Genomic DNA, 25468 nt, shown 5'->3' on the forward strand with positions numbered 1-25468 from the left:
AGAGAGAGAGAGAGAGAGAGAGAGAGAGAGAGAGAGAGAGAGAGAGTCTCAATAAAAATGGTTTCATTATAAATATCAGGAGTGTAATTATATGTTTGGAATGCCTAATGTGATGGAGCAGATATGGAAGATATTATAGATTTAGAAATTAAGACAAGTGTGAGATGCTTTTACTGGAAGCCAGCCACCATCAAGGTAATTTTTGCAAGCGCGATAATTTGTTAACGTTTTTGTGCTGAACCCCCTAAACACTGTGCTATGGTTCCCACATATTTTCAGACTTGAATGTTTAATCAGCTGTCCATTATAGTGATGATTTTTGTAAAACTGATGGGACATGATGAGAGTAAGCTGGCATCAAGACAGAACAGCTGATATGTTCACTGTGTAAATCGTGCTGTACTCTATTAAAGTGCTTTGTAGTATTGGTAACGACTTCCTACTTGAAGTAATTAAAACGTTTTCCATAGTAAAACTACAGTGAGGTGTGGATTTTGTAATAAAGATTGTGGCTGAGCAGAAGTAAGTAAACACAGCCACCTTTTTATCACCTTTCTAGTGATTGATAATTAAGATGATGTTAATCTTAAAATCATTTGGTATATTTGATGGAAAGTCAATGAGCTGGATTTGTATGTGCTTTTCCCACTCTAATGTTACTGCAAAATGTGTTTTTCGTGTCTATACGGCGCTGGTAAAAAAACATAAATAAAAATTACCATAAACAACTGTTACTGTAAATAAAGATTTATTACAGTTACTGATTACGGATCCACTACCACTTTATTTGTTTAAATACAGCAGTTAATTAATGATAGGGGTATTTAATTGAATATATTCAACAATACCTCGGCCTATTAGTGATCATATAATGACCTACTTCTTTACCAAGTTGGGCCATCGGCAATTAGTAATGTCTAAATAGCTTTCGTAAGAAATGTTTTCAGTGTGTGTAACATTGTCTATATCAACCGCCATGCAAACGCAACTGTAAGGAATTAATACATGCACATTGCACAACAGGATCATGTATGGTGGACGCTATATGCGATGTCAACAGTACAAAGTCTGATGTGCAAAATGCATCTAACATTAATAATTAAACTTGAGCTTAAACCTTGTTAAACTAAGTTTTGCTTCAAGTTTCTAAACTTTGCTTGGCTAAGGAATTCAGTATCTACTACTACAGTTTTTTCCAATAGTTTCATTTAAATTACGCATGTTTATTCTAAGCAAGGTCTTCCAGATAAATAGTAGTTTAGTATAAATATGATTGCACTTTTGTGATTTCACATTTTAAAACAGGCAAAACGAAGATTTAAAAGCACTACTTTGCAGACCATATGATCCTGACCACACGGATCAAGTGATAGCCATAGATTATAGATATCATATGTACATTCACTGAGCTGTATATAATAGCAATGTACAGCTCGGTGTATACACTATATAGTAGCGTTATGAATAGTAGTAATATAGTAGTATGATAGGCGCGCCATAGCAGTGTTTTTATTTACTCCTGAAATAATTGCACTTTTGTAATTCGCTCCCATTCTAAAATATGCACAACTTCGTCAGGAGACTGACAGCACAGTCCCACGGTGTCAGATAGACACATATACACAATCTGACCTGTTCATGAACAAATCTGATGACAGAAATAACCTCGTAGCATTGTAAGGATTATTAGTCTTCAAAGCCCAAAAGACTATACCGAAGATGGAGAGTCTAATTTGATAAAATCAGGTGATAAAATAGATAGAACAACACTGCAGATTTCAGTAGAAAGTTTCAATTTAACAATTAACCAAAGAAGAAGATAGAGAACTCCAATATGGAATGACAGGTATATGTAGGCACATACTACTTTTATATAATACATATAATATAAACCAGTTGTTGTGCCCTGGAAATTTATTGGTATAATCATAATGTACGTGAAATTCTACACAAACATTCCTCAAATCAAAGTAAAAATAAGGAAAACCATATATAGATATAACCAAGACAAATTTTAATTGCAATTTCAGAGTTAAGTTAGCATACCCATTGACTGTGCAATGAGATCTACAATGAGGTTCACAGTATGGATACATACAGCCAAATCCAGTAAGGCCAATGTCAGTTGACAGGGAATAACTAATACTATTTCTTGCTAAATCGTTTGTATTGAAATTACAGATAAATACTTGCCAAATGTGTTCCAATAAACAGCCCAATGAAGACCACTGAATTCAGTTGCACGTTCCAATGCAAAAATCTTTTTCATAACTCGTGCAAATATGACGGGCTGTGAGGGAACATCACAAACTGTCACACAAAAAACTACCACCAGCATTTTTGTGTCTATCGCCAAAAAAACTGACGCTAAAATCTGAATTAAGAAAACAACCCTGATAAATAAAATTCGATATTCGGAAACACCTTGCGTGAAAACATTTACACAGCAAATCATAATCCATCACAATAACGCAGTTGTGCGCGTAGATGTGCAACTTTGTGACACTAGAACATGTCACTAGTTAAAGATACCTTTACTGCTCATTCAAACATAAACCTGCATAAATATTATATATGCACGATTTTTGTGCCAAAGAGAGCATAATAAGGGGTTGGACTGGGGAGGCACTAGGGTAGTTTGGAGTACAATAATCATAGAGAAAAACGATTGTAGCGTAGGTGGATTAACAGAATATAGAATGCTAAATATGAACTGTCAGAATTGTGAACATATCCACAGATTCACATAATTATAAGCTACTTGCCCATGACCCACAAAACAGGGACATGTTTTGATGAAGCATTAAAATCTCTCGACTAGGGCATTAGATTTACATGTATCACACAAAAAGAATCGTAACCTACCATTCTATTTTCATCGACATACTTGTAACAACCTCTACGTTTCTCAGCATCCAAAAGAAATTATTCTGCATGTTGGGTTATAATACAACTCGATCTGCAATCATATATTTACGTATATTAAGTAATAAAACACCAAGTACCATAAGTACCGCCAACATAAGTAGCACTGAGGTACAATCTACTAACGAGTTCCCTACTTGAACCAGCAAACGTTTAACTGGAAAAGTCCAACACGGTTCACATACCAGAAGAAAACTCCGGAGCAAAGCAAAAATGAAATAGTAAACGTTTTCTTTTCATCACTTACTATTAACGAAGTACAGTAACTAGCCCCATATAGTGGTCATACCTTATAACATCCAACATACAATCGATGGCCCATATAAATTGTATGACGTTTCGTACTGCGCTGCTGTATTAAACCCATATAATGTATAAAAACCATTCGATATCCGCAGTACAGTCTATTAAATAGGATTGTCATTATTAAATGCTAATTAAATTAAGTATTTAACTGGGTTACCTGACATCTTTAGAAAATTGACCAGAAATTATATATTTCTAAGTTAGTGCTGTGACACCAGCATTTGACTAGGACTTACTCTCTCGCTCCCTCATAAGCACGTGTGCAGAAGAGAACGAACTCTAGGAAATCACACACTCCAAGTCTCCAGTGGCAGGGAATATGTTGAGCGATTGGGCAACTGCCTTGCACAGGTATGTCATTGTGCCGAATCGACCACTAGGGGCGCTGTCATAAAACAGCTGGCAGATGCCAGCCTTGCCACCACACCTCAAAACAGGAGGCTTCCCTGGCAACGGCACAGTTGCATGGGGGCCTGCACAGCACAACGTGGCATCACCTTGCACTCGTAACTGCAACAGCCACAATGTTAGAGTTAGCATAATAAGAGTCCACAGCAGTATAAGTCATGACATTTGAGACGCAGGATATTCAGTGTTATTCACGTATAAATGGACAATCCCGCATTTGAGTAACATTGAGGCATCGAGACTGTGGTAGACTGCTTTGAAATATGTACTTGCAAAATAATAATAAGATCATTCAGTTTATGATTTTTAAGAGTTTAATACAGCTGAAATGATTATATAGTATATACTAATAATCTGGAAGCACATGATCTAATTAAAAGCACATCACTCGTCGTGCAACCACACGTTTTGTTACACTTCATGTCCTTACCTGTTCAGCTAGGAATATTCGATTAGCCTCGGAGACCAAGTATTCCACCTGTATGATGCCTCCTAGACTGCACTTCTTGTCTGCCTCTACAGCCAGTGTGAGGACCATGAGTGTTTCTACCATCAGTTGTCTGTACTCTGGCTGTGGGATGCGATTCAGTACTGCCTCCACTTGCAGTGCAAATTTTGTTTCACCGGGCGTCATCTGCAACACAATGCAGTGGATGTTTCTGGTAGAGAAGATCATCATATGTGAAGATCGCAATATTTATGACTACATCTTTCTCAAATGCCATGTGGCGAGAATTGAGTAATACAGTTGTTAAGTTGTTAAGATACATTTATATCTTGCAAGGATAAAACATTGTTTATGATTATCATGATAGCACTATCATCAATGTCGATATGAATTCAAAATAATCACTACCAATAATTCAATAAATACAACACAGCAAATAAATGTGGACAATGCATCTAACCTCTCGGGTCAAACTCTGTGGAAGAACCATTCCTTGAATGGATAAGCCATGGCACTGCAAAGAAATATGGAATACAGACTTCTATTTACTTTTATACATTATAGATGCAACATACAATATATGAGATGTAGAATACACAGTCATCCAGCGATTTCACAACATGTTATGATGGATAAGTAAGCATGGAACAAAGCACATGTCTACATAGATACCTTTTCAAGAACCTTCCACAGTTTTGGGTAGAACTCGTAAGGCACGCGATTGAGGGCACCATCTAGACGACGACGACGAAGCCACTGACCTTGCCTGCAGATATCACCTTCACTCAGCCCTGACCCAGATTTCTTCGACGAACCAAACGACACGAAGGAAACTTTATGAGTGTCCTAAATAAAATGAAAACATTACAATAATGCTGTTTTGGAACCAGTTCATCCGTACAGTACATAAATGTTTTCACTAAGAAATAATAAATACGATGCATGACGATCGATAGTGATATAATCCAATAATACTACATATAACATCTGGTTAATGATAACAAACAAGGGAAATCTTATAGCCAATATGCATTGCAATTTGTAAGGCACCACAGGAAACACAACTGTCACAATTTTTTTAGGAAACACAACTGTCACATTAGACAGCCAAAGCTCGAGAAACATTCACCTAAGAAGAATGGAACACTTACATTGATCTCATCTCTAACTTGTCTCATTCCAAGGTTTTCCTCTTTGTTGGATTCTTTCAGGGATACCTCGTTATCATTGTCAGCCTCTATGGACAAATGAAATCCAAGCATGACAATGATGTAATATACATATCGTATTGTCTTGAGGATGAAGTTTCGATATCAATTAGAATTGTGATTCAGGAGGATCGTGACACCGTTGTATTTACTTAGTCTTCGTAACCGATTTAAATCCACTATTAGCCATTGTAATACCGTTGTTAATTTTATTACATTTAAATTTAGATGAATTTTTCTAATTCCGAGAGATGGCTTTAATTGTGTCTTACAGACAGCCGCATGCCGGTGTGCAGTTAACTCGTTGTTTGAGACCCAACAGCAGTGTGTGGTGCATGCATACAAGTTTGTAACATCTTCACCTCGCTTGCTTGTAATATTATTTTTAAGCCAGGCGCACACGCACGCTATGTTACGGTTTTTATCGCCGGGATTTCTCGCAGGGAATAATCGGTGTAACCCGCACACGCAACACCGTGTGCGCTGGCTACCGATTAAAATCGGGACAAATGCGGTGCTAGTCTTCCCAAAATGCATTGCGCGCCACGACAACAACAGCCATTTCAAAGTGTTTGTACTTTTAACATTTTACTTGCTTTTAAATATTAGTTTTTAGTGTAACCTAATAAATGTGCTTGGGCACCCTAAAGGTGATCAACTAACAGTGTGCCAATTTTGGGCATCCTAAACCAATAAACGGCAGAATGCATAGACAGAGTTCGTTTTTGTAGTATAAAACTGCGCGACTTCTATGGACGCTGCCATTTTTTCGATCATGTGATTTTTGCAGGATGCAGATTGGCCCGTGTAACCGGTTTTTCCCGCTGACCACCGCACACGCTGCGGTCCGATTTTACCCGTGCGGTTTTTACCGGAAGATATCAATTCAGCTTGATATGCTCCGGTCGCTTGCGGGAAAAATCACAGGGTAAAAATCGCAGGATAATGAGACCGCACACGCTCCAAATTCACCCGCCGAGTGGGACCGGGAAAAACCGTACGGAAAAACCCGCAATGTGTGCGCCAGGCTTTAGTTACATTGTATTGTTGTACGAACTGTATCCAACTGCGCATGTTATGGTTTTCTACAAGACATAACAGTAAACATTTGGCAACCTCTATAAGTAAACACGGCATAGGCGAGGTTCCGTAGGAAAGTAATGAGTTAATTTCTCACCGACGTTAACGTGTACACGTAGCTCTTTCCCACTGAGAATGTGGTGCAGCAGAGTCTTCAGCTCATACGGACTTAGATTCAGTAGATCCTCGGCTGCCTTGTCACCTGTGCATCAAGGAAATACATAACGATAAGAAGTGTGTGGTCACTCTCCACCTGGCTAACTACACAGAAATCCCCTCACCTATGTTTTGTTGCAAGTACCACTGTTTTATTCACAACACATCACTTTCACAAAGTGCAGGTGACACAGTTCCAGCTGACCTTCAAAGAAAAAACCTGCATGCCTACGCTGGTAATCAGCACTTCGGATGAACAGCATGCATGTGTTGTGTGTAATGCTGATAGTTACAGCTGAGTACTAGAAGATGGAGTATCACAATGGCTTCACAAGTCACGGTTATTTCTTGTTACCAACCATGTCAAGCAGGCTTTATAAACTCACACCCGAGGGCGGAAATGGAAAAAAGGAAAATAAAGGAGCTGCCTATGATGATTTCATGCCCTTCCCTTGCAGGGCTGGTGCCAGAGGGGGGAGCTACAACCTTACCATCAAGCCGGGCTTAGGTCGGCCTTGCGACGCAACGCGATTGCCTTGCGACTGATTTTCTGCAACAGGTTGCAAGTCGCAGCAACGATCGCCACTGCCAGCGACGGGTCTGCGACTAGAAAATTGTCAGTCGCAGCGAGTCGCACATGTTCTACTCTTGCGACGCGACGCGACTGGTTCCACCGGTCGCAAGAATTTCGCAAGCCTTGCGATCGCTGCGACCAGATTCGTATGCGTAATGAACAATGCACGCGAATAAAACAATCAGTGCATACAGGCATGTACACAACATGCACACAGCAACAAGTCATGTAAACTCATTTAGTTGCGCGATCTATAGGCGATCGTCGCTTCAACCTATAAGCGCCTTCTGCGACTGCCTACGACTGGTCGCAGCCAGTCGCTGACAGTCGCGTCGCTGTTGACCTAAGCACTCAGTCGCAGTGAGTTGCAGTGCGTCGCGTCATGTCGCATTCAATCGCAACCCGACCTAAGTCCGGCTTCAGGGAAAACATCATTAATTCATCAGGGAATGATCTATTAAAAATGAGTAGATTCTCTTCAGTGAAAAGATGAAAAGCGAAAAATGAAAGACAGCATTATCTGTATGTATAATATATTACAAGAAATCATATAAATATTATAAATATATAAATAGACATTATTTCCTGCTGAAAATGCAAAAGATACTATTTCCTTATTTGTAGAGCTAGTTATTGGCCCCCAATTACAAAAGATACTATTTCCTTATTTGTAGAGCTAGTTATTGGCCCCCAATTGCAGGGTTATAAATCTCCAAGCAAGTACTTGCTGCCAGAGAAAAAACAGGCAGCGAACCTAGTCGACCAGGCAGACATTTGAGAAAGCCATAGCAGTTTCATTCCCTACTGATTTTATCCATTTAGAATGCAGCTTTGGTCTCCTAGCATTTTACCCAGATTCGTTCATTCTAAATATAGAATGGCCCTGGAGCCGCCCTTGCGCCCTCATGCTTGCACTCTCACCCACTGCACTCTCACACACACACACGCACGCACGCACGCACGCACGCACGCACGCACGCACACACACACACACGCACTGACGCCCGCACGCACACACGCACGCACGCGCACACACACACACACACACACACACACTTTAAGCCACTCACACAAACTAAAACAAAGCACACTATATAAGCTGGCTTCAAAAAAAAAAATATAAATCATCAGCTAGCAGAGGCCGAGTCCAAAAAATAACACCTTTAAAAAAAAAGACACCATAACAGGTTATTAACAAAAGTAATGCGAGTATTTCCTTTAGCTGGTAAATCGGCAGTGCAGTTAATAGTGTTACGGGGGAACAACATGCCTAAATATACACACTAGACTCAAAAATTTGCTTTTAAAGCAACTCTTATAGTAACTGATCAAACATTTGTTCCTCAAAATATCTATTCCACTTACTAATATATATTCTGACTCAAATCTTTCTCATCAATAATACTAATAATGGTCTTTACGTGTAGTTATAATAACTCCCAGTAAGTGAATAAATAAGGGAAATAAAATTTCAGGCAATAATAAGCAATTTATAAAAACGTGATGTGATCAACAACAGAACAAGCTAATTTCACTTTAATTAACAGGCACAGATTTGAGCTTTTGTCTGCCCATATTGAAGCTGACATGACTCACCATCAAAACTCCTATACCGATCAGTTGACACTGCATGAAAATACATAAAAAGGGGTACAGAGGATTCAAATGATCTAAGTGTGCCTGTTACTTAATACACATTACGCAATTGCATCCTTCCTATTAAAACCTGTCACTAAAACCATCCTATCTAGCCTACCTATATCCAAAACAAATCAGTGGCAGTCAATGGAGAAAACTATTCAATCTAGAAGCTTAATTCAGTTATTTAACGTTTGAGTTTTTGAGTGTTGTTTTTTGGCATTGCCATTAGAATAGCTCAGCCATGTCAGAGGACCAATGAGAAAGAGCACCTTTACAGTTTTACGCAGAACTTACAAATGAACCCATACAAGTGAAATCCCAACCGGAAACTCTAAATTGACAACCACCGTTGACAGTGCAGACGACTGCAGTTTACATTTTCAATTTAATATAAATTGCAAGGCTTAACTGAACATAACCCATGAATCTTTACTAAGTTTTAAGTAACAAACAATCGAATGATCTAAAATAAACAAGGTCATTAAGGTAGGCTCGCACTGACAATAATCAACATAACTCCCATAAAAGTTACTTGTTGAGTGTTACATTCCCTCATGAATGCAAATAAACATCTAACTATGGAATATATACACACAGATGGCACACACGCAACACACATATGCACATACTCAACGCATATATCCAAGTTAGTGTCACACGCACAGACCGCCTTAAAAGGCATTATATATTTTATACCTACTATTTGGTAAGAGTTTGAGGCTATGATCATTGATATTAGCATGAACATATCCATACACTATTATCACTAGTTACACTATTAGCACAATTTACACCTGATATTATACAATCATCTCCTAATTGTAAGTACATGTGGTATTGTGGACTGAAAAATCCATGTAACCCAAGATAGGCCGAGGGTTAGAGTGATCTGTATGGTCCACAAAACAAATGTTGCCAAAACAACCAGGCAATATTTTTTTGCAGTGGATTGTTGCTAAGAGAATCAGAAATGATCAAAGATATAATGATCATGCTATAATATGCCTTCTACAAACCGTCTGCTTAAACTGAATGCTGCTTATAGATGGTTGATTGTAAAGATTGTTATTGGCACACTGTTATTGGCTGCTGGAACCACACCAATGAGATGATGTGTCTAACGTTACGATGCAAATACATATGGTAAGTTGTGCAAATGAGTCTACCTAGCTATGCTTTCTTAATTTATACCTATGAGCTCATTTTAATAGCACATTATAATGTATTTTTTAGCCATTTAAAATTGAAATGTAACATTGAAAAATGACAGTTGAGTTACAATGCAGGCACCACCCTCGCAGAGATCCACCTACCCAACCCACCCACCAAGTACAGCGCCTACATATTGTCATATACCGTCACAGTTGAGTGTCCTAGCGAGTTCGGAGGCCATCACCTGTATGATGAGCCCTACTCTGAGACGCAGCATCGATCGAAATAGGTCTGGCTCTGTGCAGATGAACATAGCCAGATAGATCAACAGCTCCTGCAGAGAAATACGAAACAGGATCAGTGATTAAATGCTATGCATTTGTCCAACTCACCGATTGGCATGCGTTTCATTAAGTCTACCTTACCATATGAAACACGACTAGATGATTAAGCTTTTAATGCATAAAATATGGCTGGACGAAGTGAGCAAGACGATGAATAGCATGGTGGCTTCATTAATGTTCACATTACAATATAAAATTTATAGCTTCTCCTCAAAAGCCATCTTCTACAGAATTTCCATGTACAAAATTCAACGTAAAACATTGTAAAAGATTACTCATCAGGGTTATTCCCATGAATTTCAGAAGGCATGTCGTTTGTTGACGGATGGGGAAAGGGCCAGAAGGGCGCTGCCACGGTTGTACCAATTGGAGTCAATTACGCGCGTCATAAATGGCCTCAATACACAGGTAGGCTCGATCAGTTCGAAGTCGTATACACCAAACTATGAAAGCACAGCACGTGTTGGAATAGACAACACAGCTGGAAATTAAGGCACACCGATTATGCAACTAAGGCATGTCAAAGGATTTATCTGATATTGCAAATGAGCTTCAGCTTTGAAGGCATGTAAGGACTCGACATGCATTAAAGGCCTGTACTGGAGAGAACCCGGTTAATCACATTTTTAGTTGGGGCCATATCACTGACTTGCCTGCCCCTTGGTTTACCCACCTTTTTGATTTCATCTTACCAAAACCAATCAACTTAAGCCACAATGCCAGCCATGTCCAGACCTGCTTACAAATATGAAATCACGCCCCCTCATACCCTATCACATCACACCCTACATTTTTTTAAATAGAATGCCATTCTCGATGGCCTACCTGTGTCAACATGGATGTACTACTGTCTTCTCCGTATGCATCAGCAATGATTCCTCTTAGTTCATCTGGAGGAAGTGGCCTAAATACAAAACCGTACGTGTAACAACGGATTTATTTGCAAGCAGGTTAGATGAGAATCACTCAGTCAATGCTTTTGTTATCCACCTCAACAAGAATATTGGTTGAGAACAGGAATGTCTCCCAATGATTCTATTGATCCCAATTCCAATCATCGACTCAAAATACCATAAATTCGTTTGACGGTGCAATTTACGATACTTCTAAATAACACTGAATCACAACATGTGACACAGTCCATCGATCAGATTCTCTCTCCACCACTAACTCCAGTATGCTAAACCTACTCCCTCAGCTTGCCTCACAAAGCAGGCTATCACCATATAGCAATCACTTCCATAAGCCTTCCTTCACAGAGGAGAGAAAGTTGCTTATATTAGGTAAGAGGACAACTCACCGCGTAATCGTGCGTTCCCTTGGTTCAGGGGGCATGCCCACTGTCACCTGCTTCTGCCTGACCAGCAGGTCTGTAACAGCCTGCAGATGTATGTGGGAGATATACGTATGGAAAATCACTCACTGCCTTACGGTCAGACATCTCATAATCCTATTTATTAGAACTAACTGTGGTAATACCACTGAACACACTTGCAAACACAATGCATAGGCCCTTTTGCATAACTAAAAAAAGCAGGCTTCTAAATTCATTAACCACTTAGTTTTCTATGCATGGTTGACCAATTAGACATTGCCAAATGGCACCATGATTGTTTGGCAAATGCCCCAGTAAAAAGGTTTACATAATAACAAAATTGTGGTCTTGGATACAGAATCTTCTAGTCAATGAAGGAAACAAGGAAATACCCAAGGATGCATCTACATAAGATTAAAGAATTAAACTCCTAGAAAACCATTAGTCTACAAAGATATGTGCAACAATACATAACTTTCAGTCATAACAGGCTGCACACAACCACATGTACTATAAATCATAAGTATATGGCTGACCACATCAATAGCCTACTTAGATAAACTTATCTCTCACCTTAGCCAGATCTTCCACCTGTTTCTTTAGGACACCGGCAGTGTGTCTGACTAACCACCAGTGCTTCTCATGACAAGCCTATTTAACATAATAACAAGATTGTGACACATTATACCAATTCAATCTGCCGGACTTATCAAAGCAATCAACACAGTGTGCCTATCTATGTGTGTAGTAATACGAAATAGTACTAAACAAGGCAGCAAGGCTGGCTGGCAGTGACTATCATTTTATCAATGCTAATTCTACACAGAGAACAACATCTCACGATAACTAAATAGTAGGACAGGTGTGTAGGAGTAATATACCATTGCAACACAATTATACACACGTTCTCTGCATAATGGGAATGCAGAATTTAATTATATTGCACCCCTACCTGAAATTTTTCAACACTTTATTGAGGCAACACCTGGAAGAGACTTAAATACTGTTTTCAACACATAGGTAATCAAAACGTCAATAGCATAACATGTACAGTCAGGTTAGACTACCTTTTCATATAGTTCCTGCAACAGGTCTTTCACCTTGCAACCTGGCTTCCCATCAATATGGGTATCCCAACTTGCACCCCTGCACAATAAAAAAGGATAACAGCCGCGTGTTAAAAGGCAGGTTAACAGTTAGCTTTAACATAATTTTCACTTAAAATAGGTTACAAATCATCTATCTGCCTGGCATGATTGACAAGCAGCTGTAGCCAATCAGTGTTGTGATGGGACATTCTAATAACAATGCTTAGTGATCTTTCCACAAAGTCGACATGTTGGTGCACAGACGTGTAAAACCCCAAACAAACAACGACCAGTTTCACCAGCCTAGCAACAATATCCAATAGGGTGTTGTTACCTGGCTGCCAGCATCTCTCAGGGAGATAGGACAGTTATTCTACATGGCATTTTGTGTTGTTCAACAATAACGGATTTCAATACTTTAGATTTTTGCATTAGTTTCAGTTAATGCCAAACTTACTTTGTTATAAACAAATAGTGAATGATATCAGCTTGCTCAGTAAGGCTTGCAGCTTCTCGCAGTATGTCCAGCAGATCTTCTGGGTTTATTCCAGAATAGAGAGTTTCCATCCGTTCCACGTGCACCTGTGCTGTAGGCTTCTGTGCACAAAGCACATTATCGAGCACGTCCAATTACATGACAATCCAGCATGAGAGAACGGCAAACCCAGGGATGCAAAGAAGCAAACAACAAGCAATTAAAACTATTGCATCTAAAATAAAATCGAAAAAATCAGTCTATGTAGAGAAATTAGGCTCACCTGTTAGCAGACATATTGGTGATTCTACTCCAGCATACAAATTACTATGAGTTTGTGCTGTTATAGGCTATAAAACAACAAATGATAAGTAAACCTGCAAATGTGCCTGCATTCCTCAGATTTGCAAAAATAAAATATGAACATGCTGCCACAAATACAAGTGTATCTGATTATGTGATGCAAATTGTTTTAGACTGGTACCCTATCTCGACGTCTAGCCAAAAGTAACATAGTGTGGAGATAGGGTACAAGTCAATGGCATCTCATGAGATGTGACAATCGGGTGTTATTGATGTTGACACACATAATCAAACCTACTTTGAAATGCAAATCGGTGCACATATTGGTGAAAATGATGTGTGAGTGTTCTAATATATGTGTAATAATATAAGACATTGTATACATTTCTAAGTGTATTCTACACATGTTCTAAGCTTTGATCTATACATTTTGTGTCATGTGAGTACCATGCTGCTGCAGTAAGTATCAGAATAATTCTACCTGTGCAATAGGCTTCTTGGCACAAAGCATATTATCGAGCACGTCCATTCGCACGACGATCCAGCGTAAGAGAACGGCAAGCCAAGGGTTGCAAAGAAGTAAAAAGCATGCGATTAAGACAATATTGCTTACAGTGCGGGGATGCATGCATGATGTTTACATGCAAGTGATGTTATCACTCACGCTCTGCTAGGTCAACAATGGGAAGCAGACCGACACAATGTATGATGGTCTAGGCATGTCCAAAAATTACCAAACAATGCCACATCAAGATATTATATATATTTATATTATTAAATATATGTATATATTATTCCTCAATATATTGGTTTAATATTAAATAAGGCTTGCACCCTTAAAGCTGAAAACCGACCTCTGTTCTGAGGCAGTATGACGACCTGTCTGGTGGCAGGGGAGGTTTCATGTGATGGCTGTCAAGGTGAGGGTAATTCAACTCAGACGAGCGTCTCCGAGACCCCGTGCTATCGTTGAATAGCTGTATCGACACGTTGCAATCGTCATCATCGATGGAGTCTTGCTCACGCGTGGCTGAGAAGCTGGGTTGCCTCGCTGCATACCTGCTGCGCATGTAGTTGGCCTCTGCACAAGAACATCCTCATCACTGACCACTCATGCGCCATGATTACACTTGCTAGCGTTACGATCGCTAATAAACATTTCCGCCCGGCCGTCTACGTAATAGATCAGAATTTGAGTCTTTGAACCTGATTGAATCTGTTTGTGATCGGGTAGTTTTGCACCGAGTGGAGCATAAGGCACGGCGTGGATAAGAAGGTCTATTTTACCATCGCCCTGGTCCAGTGCGATCGACTTTGTACGCTTAACGATGCCCCGCACGGAGGAAGCTCGGTGACACATGGAGCCCGGTGTTCGGCCCTGATGCACAGGCAAGCGTGCGTGTCGGTGCGAGCCATTCTGCCTAGTGATCTTGTCTAGAAGCTCCAACACGCTCTCATCTGTGCCTGAGAACGAACAATCGATAAATTTGTATGTAAAGAAGGCAAGTGCGTGTGACGTCTCTTCCAAATGAAACTCAAATAAATCTTCTCTTGCACACTTCTCAGGATAGTTGTTGCAAGTATAGCTACTTAATAAACCAGATAGCACGACTGCAGCATCATGATAGAGCAGTTCTACTAAAATGCACAATTTGCACTCTATGCGGAAGGCTCATACCAGCTGCCAGGTGAAACACCGTCAGCACACATCAGTATAACGTCTTACAGCGTACTATAGTATCGCATATTCTCTGGATACAATTGAATATTGATATATTCTGCTATAGTCTGTAAACGGGATGCACTTACACTGCCTCACTCCTTAGAGATTTGAATTATTAAAAATAGCAGGGATGAACTGCAACACTCAAATACTTAAACACGAGACAGCGAGTCACGCTGTGGAGATCGAGCAAAAATCACCTTCTATATCACCGGATTCCGTATTAGCGAGGAAATTCAACTGAGTAACGCAGGATGTGCTGAGGAAATCCTTGATTTTTCGGAGATCCACCCTACAAGAGCTGAACATTATAACCATAAGACAAGAACAGGGTTCGTGATATTACTCACAATGAATAATATACACGTCACAAATTGCTCAGTCAGTTGTTAGTATTGTCTGAACAAGTTTATGCTCGGCATCCCCTCATCATATAACATACCATATAAATTGGGGAGCACATTCATATGCTATTTCGGATCTAGAGGTAAAAAGGGGGAAGGTTTCACATATTTATGTAATTAATATAGTATACGATACCTGGCCCCAGTTACATAGCCACTCTTGAGCTTTTTGAGTGTAGCAATCACAGCGGGAGGCAAACTTTTCTTTAAATCTGCAAATACAAGTTGCTTAAATTTATATGCGGAGAGACCACATATCATTAGCGTATCCAATTGTTGCATACATTACACCTAATGCAGCAAACACTGTTTGAAACTATTTTATTACATTATATTGGGTAAGAACATTTGGTCATTGTCGCCATACAAGTAGGTTACAACTTGTACCTAGTCAGGATAGGCATTATTATACAGCGTTCATATTGATGGCAAAGTTTGTGGAAGCCTCTTCTACTGCACATTTTGACTACCTCCGAATTATAACTGTGGCCTAGTAATACGTACGTTATGGCCAAATTTCATTTACACATATTTAACACTGCGACATAACTTGAGGGCTCTCACTTTACGATCAATCAATTTCATTTCGGGGGCAAGATTTTTATTAGTTTAGACCTTGGTAGGCATAGCAAACTCCGGGTCACTGGCATTGATACTGCAGTTTACTGCCTTCCTGCTTGTCACTATTGCAATGACTAACAGGGTCATAGTTTTACCACAGACATGAATAACAGCTTACTGTACATGACGATGAACCTGGTGCTGTCAGTTATGTATATATTTTTGGATACATCGACACCAATTTTCCATTTGAATGTGTTAGGGACAGCTGAATCATGTGAATATCTCCCCACCTTGAATATTGCTACATTGCTCCTGTGACTCGACTGCAGGTTGGCGCTGGGCATTTTTTATTGGAAGGGATTATTCTTCTTCTTAAAATGGGCAAGGTTTGCAAACTCCCACCATAATTGTGCATTGCTCCTGCCCGGGCAAGCTGCTACCTCCAGCTAACCCAGGCGATGAAATTCAATTATGCTGACTAACAACGTCATAATAGTTGGTTCAATCCTCCCTTCACTAGCTCATCAACCTACTATAGACCCACTTGTAATTCAGGGGCTCACTGTCAGAAAGAACATTTGTCTTAGCATTAGTCCTTGCACTACCATTTTCTTGTAGACCGGACCTCTACGCACTGTGTATGAGAAATCTGTAACTTTACCATGTTTCTATCAAAGTCTATGATACAAAGATAATGTTAAGACTGATGATAAGACCAATTTTGTTTCATACAATAGGCCCTAGTTACGCTATGGCTCACCTATCTCGCGCCAAGGAATATACACTGGTTATTAGTTATCGAACAGCCTACCTATGTCACCCCACATGTGTTTGTGCAGCACTATTGTGATGGTGGGTCTGCCTAGTTGTCGCCAGCTCGTCTTCAGAAATGCTATGTCAGTGAGAAACATGTCGAGCAGAAGATTCGCATCGGCCGCCAAGTAGAACTCGTGTGGATCGGAAAACTGCCAGGAAAGATGGAAGTGTGAAGCTGAACGCGGGAAAACGGAAAGGTACCTTATAGGACACTTACAGATTTCATACTCTGATACAAAGAAAAGACAACCTCCCCACAGAGTGTAAACTTGTTTTGGTGCAGTCGCACACATTTTCACAACGAAGACGAAATAAGACATCATTAATGAATACACGTTACCAGTTGATAACAATTAAGTGCATGTTATCTAATGCAATTCCTTCCATGTTCACTAGGAGCATAGTCACCTGTGGCGTGAAGGTGAATATTCGGTCTCTTAACATGTAGAGCTTGCTTGTGCTTAGTAGTCCAACATCATGTGATGGTCGGCCTGATAAGCTTAGCTTCCTGTTTTTCCCTGCAATGACAGTACAATCGTCATAGTGAGGTTGAGACATTACCATTTACAGATCAATAACTCAAACAAATCCTTAATATAACAGCATAAAAAAGACAGACCTATAATAGACATAGATCAATATCCTTTACTAAAGTAATATTTTCTCGTTTTCCCAATCCTTTGAACATGCTTGCCGGTATTCCTTGCTTAATGGTAAATTGTTTCAAATTCCCAACTGGTGCTCTACATGGTAGACAATGTGTCCTCCATGTACAGTCAAAGTTTTGATTGGATTGTCACTAGACTATATCGATTTATAAGTCGAGTTACTTACCAAGCTGAGCAAATATCTCACTCAGCACTCTAGCCGGGTGAACTTCTATTGGTCGCACCTCAGCCACTGTCTCCACGTCAAAATCATACTCTCTTAGTTTTTCCTGAATGTTTTTCGTCTCAGCAAGAATTACAACTACATGCAAAAAACAAATATGTATATATATACCATAAGTATATGCATATAAAAACACAAATGTTCATTAAATGGCCTGTGCTTACCCTAACGAAAAGGTGTCCCCAAGAATTACAACTACATGCAAAAAACAAATATGTATATATATACCATAAGTATATGCATATAAAAACACAAATGTTCATTAAATGGCCTGTGCTTACCCTAACGAAAAGGTGTCTCTAAGAAAACATTTGAAAAGGTTTAGGGACCTTTGTCTAGTGGCTAGCACTAGTGGCACTAGCACACATTCGCGTTACTACCCCTACACCTCTATCACAGTCACTGTGCAAGAAAGCGCACACATTACCTTGCACAACCAGGTCTGGTTTCTTGTCAGTGATGAGTCGTCTGTTCATAGGATCCAGCTCACCCACTGCAATGAAGCCTTCCTTGAGCAGGCAATTGAGGATGTAAAGAGACTGTCCCCACATCTGCGGTATCTTGCCGACGGCTATTCTCTCTTGGCTGTGCGGGTTCTTTTTCTCCTCCTCCACCTGTCACATTCATGCATGACCAGCGACTTAAATTTCCTCACCACAGTAGCAAATGATTTAATTTAATTACTAAGTGTTTGCCATTCATGATCAGGTTCTATTTCACTTTTTACATCTTATAATATGTATAAGCAGTTACACTTATCTATAAATATTACTGTTGATATGATAACAAAGTTAGAAAGGTCAAACTTCTTTGAATACATGATGAGCTTATGTTAAGATGCAAACTTCTGTTTGATACCAAGAAATAAGACGACCATACCTTATCAGGAGGAACTGCATACATTTCTGGTAGAAGTTTCAGGCCATTCTCTGTTTTAATCATGATATCTTCCAAGGCTTCAAAGTATTCTTCCGCCTCAAAAGGAGAAAAAATACTGATAAAGAAGTGCCACATCACACAAACTGGACACGGATGTGAAATAGGCAATGAATACTAATAGATACAAGATAACCATAAATGAGTTTAAATGCAAGTCTTTAACATACACAAGCTCGATGGTTGGCTATATCAAAAATTTTAACCACTTTGACCATCTCACCCTCATTTCACTGTTACTTATAGCAGCGGATTGCCTTAGGAAATCGAGCAGAGTAATGTACTTTGCACTATCAATTTCCAATCGGTGCATTGTCACGTACTTGTCCAGTACCTCTTTTCTGTTTATTTATGCTAAGCTAAAATGCAGTTTAAATGTTTACCTGTTCAAGGTTACCTCGGAAAAGACCATCCAGTGAAAGATAGATATAAAACAGTGGCCATTCACACTCAATATTTTCAAAGATGTGCAATTCCCATGGTTCATAGTGTAGTCGAGATGGGTCCTGCAAGTGTTAGGTAGCAAATATTTACCACAACACACATATACCATCTAATCAAATGTTCCATTAGAATAAAACAACGGCAATGAGATATAGTACAACAAAATTATATTACGTCCAACTACACGCTCTACTTTACTGTTTAATCCAATAAGATTAAACAGGCTAAGAAATACGATCATATTGCCATTAATGCTTGAAATTACAAAGGAAAAATAATCTAGGTTTAATGCATATTTTCAGTTAAAGTCGGTTTAAATTATGCCACAAAAATGTAAAGCAGTGTTGACTAGAATTTTTATTATTATTTAAGACTGTTGAGGCCACAATTTAAAAAATCTTTGTTTGCCCTCACCCGACCCAGGCTGAAAAGTTTGGGTAGGTAGGTAGGCTTTTTTTAAATCTTTTTTTGAGGGGGGTCTTTTTTCAAATTCAGCATGGTGTCTACGTGCTCGGGTGTGCTTGTGTGGAGATACCTTTTATGTTGAATGATTATTTTGCTTGGTACATATAATGTATTGCCTACAGATTTACATAATGTACACAGCCCTCGACACTAACGGTTGTCCGATTGCCCGGGACAAGTGAAAGTCTATGTCGGACAAGTTATTTTCTTGCCTAGTTGCCCATCAGACAATGAAAAGTTCTAGTTGTTTAATATTCTTAACATCCTCTGAGCAAGGGCGCTATCGCACCACATTCTCACTTCAAACGTTTTCAAAGGTCCCTAAAAAAAGCAGCCCGGACACCCACTGTTACATTACAGATTTATTCAGAGCGGCAATGCGTACCTCCCTGGCCGGGGCGGCATTGATTTATCTACGGGGCTGGGGGTACGATTGTATATAAGTCGGTTGAGGCATATTTATTACTGAATATATAGGGGGTGGGCATCGCTGGGATGAGAGGACAACAGCAAAACTCTTTCCTGTGATTGAGGAAAAAGCTGTAATCGGTAATGACACACAATGAGCGTGCCATCATGCAAACATAAACGTGTAAATTTCATTACGATTTTACATGTACTGTATTTACTCGTGTATAAGTATAATTCATGTATATTATAAGTCTCACCCCATATTTTGCATTGAAAAGTTGGTACAAACATTGGTACATTAACAAGATTTCTTAGCCTCGTCTATAAATCGCACCCCCTGATTTTTTTTATTGAAGTTGTGTACAAAAAGCGCGGTTTATACACAAGTAAATACGGTATATACTGTAAGTGTACCAATACACACGCACGCACACACGTAAACGCGCACGCAGACACATGTATAGGTATGTGCGAGCCTATATGCATGCAGGGAGTACTCGCAAAAATATCAGGAGTGTATAATATATATCTACATCTATCTATATATGTTATAACTTATTTATGTATATATATATATTTAAATATGTATTTATATAATATATAATATAAAATAGATCTATTTATATAATATAAATATACACTCCTGATAATATGATATGCACTGAACCAAAAGAGGTCATTAACGGCTCATAGATTGCACAAGTAAATTTTGGACAAGTAAAATCAAAATTCGGACAAGTAAAAATTGCTTCTTGTTGCCCGACAGGACAACCAGATCTGAAAATAAGCGTCAAGGCCTGGTACAGTGATACAATTTGTAAAAAAAAAAGAATGGGAAAGATCTATAAATTTTTTTGAATAGGCCCCTTTTTGGCAGGTCGGTCGGGTGAGGGCAAACAAACAAAATTTTTATTATGGCCTGACGATCAATGTTTGCCCACAACACACGTAGATTAAAATGAGGATTACACTCTTACATTTTACAATTAGTTCCAGTTAGATTATGCATGTATTTATTCTAAACAGTAATACCATTATTTAACTTTTATATTATATTTAAACTTTTGTGATTAGCTCCTGGTCTAAAACTGGCAACATATAAACTCCTTTAGCAGGCAGCACTGTCATACTGTGTCATGACAGTACCCACGATTGTAGATTTTGAGACTCATCTTATCTTTAGCAATGACAGTAAATTTAAGATAAGAGAAATACATAGGTATATACTATTTTTATGCAATAAGTATCATAATATACTTTGAAACTATTAACAAACTACTCTCAAATTCTAGTATTTTTTTCTGTTTAACATTCATTATATTAGCTTAAATTAAATGTGATGCTACCTCTCTTGCAGTCTTGTGCCCATCTCGTAGAAACCTCTTGCAACCATAGCGCCCCTGGAAAAGTGTACATATGGTTGCTAAACACATTTTTGGATACATATTTTTGCGTATGCTCAAACAATAAATATATGTAAAAAAAATGCATTCATGGAAAGAAATTTTCTCAAACATCATTACTGTAGTTTTAGTTTTAGAAAAGAGTGAACTGCACTTTAGCACAATGCTCAAATATCACCAGGGCACTGACAGCCTGATGAATCTGTAATTTCCTGTTTTTCTTAATTTAAATTATTTTGCAAAACATCGAAGGATCTCGCGTTGAAAATTTTGAATAAAAAAATGCACATTTTTACTGACACTGAAGAGTCAGTAGAATGAACATCTTCGTGGCATGCCTCATACACTGCTCACCTGCGCCGCAATCGCTCACATCAAACATCACTCACTGTGCAGCGAGCAGTGCAACCATGCTATAATTCAACTTGCACCACGGGGTGAAAACAGTGGCACGTAAAATATTCATGCATGTGCAAATGCCATTACAATTTTTAAGATTTTGACTCCTCTTGATGCAAATGCTCGTCGGAGACTGTCAGTAAAACAGTATTTGCCTCCTGACACACGTGAATTTTGCACTCTGCATACTATATATGTGTATATATATTGGCAGTAAATAATCACTAATTATAGTAATTATTCCATCTTAATATATATACACCTCCCTCCCTAGTTTTTCAATGGATCTGCATCGATCTCAAGAATGATACTTATAACCAAATTCCTAAAAATCCACAACAAATTCTCATGCCTGTTGATACAACTTCAGTTTTAGGAAATGCCTTGGTATTCCTCCAACATATAGGGGTGCTCTAAAATCTCTGATCAAATAGAAGACAACACTTGCGCTGCCTGAAATTTTTTTTTACCCCAAAAAGTGCTATAGTGATTCATGCAGGAGTTTTAATGCAGTACCTGAAGTTTGCTGAGGATAGCCTCCTTGGTCATTTGAACAAGCTCTGGATCCTCAACAGCAAAAGCAGGAAAGCCTACAATGCTCAGTAAAGCAGCATCGATTTCCTGCACAAACAATATACTTTATATTGCAGCCAACTACTGACAAACTGTCAATGCCAATCAATTTAGCTAAGATGTCTTGGCTGAAGCAGGTTTATTTATTAAATAACTGATCAATGCATATATATATATATATATATATATATATATATATATATATATACATATATATATACATATATATATACAGTGTTTCCCCTGGCCAAAAAGGTCTGTGAGGTGGTAAAATTTTCTTGGTGTGTTTGCGCATTGCAAGGTCCTAGCAAAGCAAGCAGCGCAGGTGCTCGCCCAGCTAGGGGGGTCCAGGGGCATGCCCACCAACAATTATTTGTAAAAATGGTGCAATTTGGTGCATTCTACGCTATTTTGATGCATTATCAGCACTGTTCTATGGAAGAACAATGATTTTCGTCAGAGAGGCGGTGTTTTGGACAAATTTCTGTGCGGCGGCTGAGAATTTGAGCGAGGCGGCCCGCCTCGCTCGTGTCAATGCAGGGGAAACACTATATATAAACATTTGTAAGTACACTATTTAAAAGGAACTAATTTTAGTTTTGATACAGCAATTCACACCACGTAAAAAGTTCGTTTTCCTTATAAATTTATACACATCAACAATCTGACACGAAAAAACTAATGTACAAACTTCACTCATCTAAACAAGTCATACAAGCAGCACCTTAGAGTTCGATTCTCTGGGTAGCATTGATGCTAGCACAGCCTGACAGTGCTGCGCCTCATCGGCCATGACATGAATCACAGATGCGGGTCCGCCCCTCGCTCCAAACACATCCAGATCATTAATCGACTCCAACGCAGCCTGCATTTACAAGAATCGTGTTAAAGCACCACGTGCTATTTGGTGGGTCACTATGGCAACTACAGCTCATGCAAAAAGGAGAGGACATAGATTCTAACCTTATGTGACTACAGTAGTGTTAATGTGTCCGAGAAGAGTTGCATACACCAAGCCTAAGGTATGCATCTACAACATACCAAAAGTTGATAATACCTATTAGTGTTATCAGAAGAATTTATAGAAGTGCTATCAGCTCTTGAAAATATGTATTGCTTAGTGCATGAACACAATAATTTACCAATAGTCTCAAGCATACCTTTGCCATCCCTATTGAGCTCGCATTCAGCTCAGGTAGTCCATGATTTGTCTTATCACCACGTTCCCAAATACCATAATCTGGGATACGATAGGCAGCCTCGATGTAAAATACCAAATTCTGAATAAATGAAACCTCATCCAGAGTGAATATGATCTGAAGCCCTATGGGATGAAAATATAAATAACATGCATGAAAAACTCTCAATGGCTAGTATAGTTATATAAACTAACCTATATTCTCGAATGATCTACGTTAAGATTAGCAATATTATGCTCAGACAATCCACATTGTTATAATTATATTCTTACAGATATAGGTGTTACAGTCAACATCATGTATTTTCATGGTTGATGTGTTGGGTTTGCAAAACATCATTGCATACCAGGTCCAGTACTTTAATTATATTTTTGTAACACCTCACTAATACTACTCATATCCTATTTTCAGCTTTGATAAGTCAATCATATAAGTTCACATCATTGTAAACAAAGAAAAGAGTAAAAACACTAGCTTGAAAATATTTCCCTTCAACATTTTCTTCCTGAATTTAGATTTTTAGCTAAACTTGCAAAGTCCAAGGAACACATTCGAAATGATTCAGACTGCCACACTACCTGAAGCGGTCATCTGTGACAGTTGCAGCAGGTAGAGGGAAGTGGCGTCAATCTGCAGGTGGCCCCACTCCCCGTCACCGACGACAGTTTTGTAGTCGGCGCTCGAGTACTTCGCGTGCAGCGCATCTCGCGGACTCTGGCTGTACTTGAACTTCTCCAGTTTCTCCACCTGATTCATCATGCACATCAGAAGGCCGCGCATGATCTTAACGACGCTCTGCACAGAAACATGACAAGAAGCTCCATGTTAGAACTGCAGCCAGAACTCGGGCCTGCTGTCAGTATCATAACACATTATTCTGACATCATAGGACACAGTCACTTTTGTCACAGATGATCTGGCCACCCCTCGCTACATATGTAGGCTGTCCATGGTAAGACCAGCAATCTCACCTTAAAAATAAACCTAAGAATAGTGCTGTTGCTAATTAAGCTCCCATACATGTTCCAGTCGGAGCTAGAAGTAAAATATTACCCTTTAGCTTCTCTCTATGGTTAATAACTAGAATGCAGTAAACAGCCATAATTATTGGTCACGCAGCACATGCAGTTTATCGGCTCCTAAAACAGTATAATTAGTAAGGATGTAACGATTCACTGATGTATCGGTGAATCGCGATACAGCAAACATGTAAATGTACAAACATGTAAATATAATTTTCACTTGAAGAGTTAACATTATTATTTCACAAACGGTATGAAAACGTTATCATGACATACAATTTACAGCATCTCACTTTCTGTATGCGTACCGCGATACGTATCGTATTCGTATCGTGAACTGCGTATCGAGATACAAAGCTTATCGTGACCTTATAGTGTATCATTACATCTCTTATAGTTCGGTGTTGATGTAACCAGACATTTGATACATGGGAAAATTTGTTGGAACGTTTAAAACATTGTATTAAAATTATTGTTATATTCACGTGTACAGTAATGTTTGTTGCACACATTTTTCTAGCCTTGCATCCATTCTTATTAATACAATACAAACAATCAAATTAAGAATCAATGATGGTATTTACCTGGTCTAGTTCATAACCTTTAGCTCTATCTTCATCTAGGTCAGCATTTTTCTTGTAAGCCATAGCAAGCGACCAAATCGACATGGCCGCATAAACGTTATCCCGAACCCATGCATGAGGCTGATTTGGGGATGCAGGTAACAATCCTGTCACTGGATGCTGAAAGAAATTCACACAATAACCAGTTTTGTGAATGTTTTTCCTACTGTTA

The 25468-nt window shown here is 39.0% G+C and overlaps 1 protein-coding gene across 5 annotated transcripts in view; it reads right to left on the reverse strand.

The window, feature by feature from the left end:
* Positions 1-764: 764 nt before the first annotated feature.
* The window catches only part of LOC106820750 (probable phosphorylase b kinase regulatory subunit alpha), a 28912-nt gene continuing 4208 nt past the window's right edge, over positions 765-25468 (reverse strand). The window contains exons 2-30 of one of the 5 annotated variants that reach the window (XM_014825295.1): positions 25258-25416; positions 24230-24446; positions 23613-23776; positions 23177-23317; positions 22396-22500; positions 21424-21477; positions 19141-19263; positions 18701-18796; positions 18249-18435; positions 17765-17899; positions 17339-17448; positions 16926-17079; positions 15687-15762; positions 15347-15438; positions 14711-14887; positions 14278-14504; positions 13905-13916; positions 13103-13242; positions 12625-12703; positions 12131-12208; positions 11543-11622; positions 11068-11146; positions 10103-10232; positions 6473-6577; positions 5239-5324; positions 4760-4933; positions 4548-4601; positions 4070-4273; positions 765-3741 (exon numbers count right to left, since the gene is read on the reverse strand). In XM_014825295.1, the coding sequence (XP_014680781.1) occupies positions 3511-3741; positions 4070-4273; positions 4548-4601; positions 4760-4933; positions 5239-5324; positions 6473-6577; positions 10103-10232; positions 11068-11146; positions 11543-11622; positions 12131-12208; positions 12625-12703; positions 13103-13242; positions 13905-13916; positions 14278-14504; positions 14711-14887; positions 15347-15438; positions 15687-15762; positions 16926-17079; positions 17339-17448; positions 17765-17899; positions 18249-18435; positions 18701-18796; positions 19141-19263; positions 21424-21477; positions 22396-22500; positions 23177-23317; positions 23613-23776; positions 24230-24446; positions 25258-25416 (3669 nt within the window). In that variant the 3' untranslated portion in view covers positions 765-3510. Of the gene's footprint in view, positions 3742-4069; positions 4274-4547; positions 4602-4759; positions 4934-5238; positions 5325-6472; positions 6578-10102; positions 10233-11067; positions 11147-11542; positions 11623-12130; positions 12209-12624; positions 12704-13102; positions 13243-13904; positions 13917-14277; positions 14505-14710; positions 14888-15346; positions 15448-15686; positions 15763-16925; positions 17080-17338; positions 17449-17764; positions 17900-18248; positions 18436-18700; positions 18797-19140; positions 19264-21423; positions 21478-22395; positions 22501-23176; positions 23318-23612; positions 23777-24229; positions 24447-25257; positions 25417-25468 lie in introns of all 5 variants that reach the window. The other 4 variants (XM_014825294.1, XM_014825293.1, XM_014825297.1 and 1 more) reach the window with 4 other exon arrangements.

This window comes from Priapulus caudatus, unplaced genomic scaffold (genome assembly GCF_000485595.1).
Source record: "Priapulus caudatus unplaced genomic scaffold, Priapulus_caudatus-5.0.1 Scaffold45, whole genome shotgun sequence".
NCBI classification, from domain to species: domain Eukaryota; kingdom Metazoa; phylum Priapulida; class Priapulimorpha; order Priapulimorphida; family Priapulidae; genus Priapulus; species Priapulus caudatus.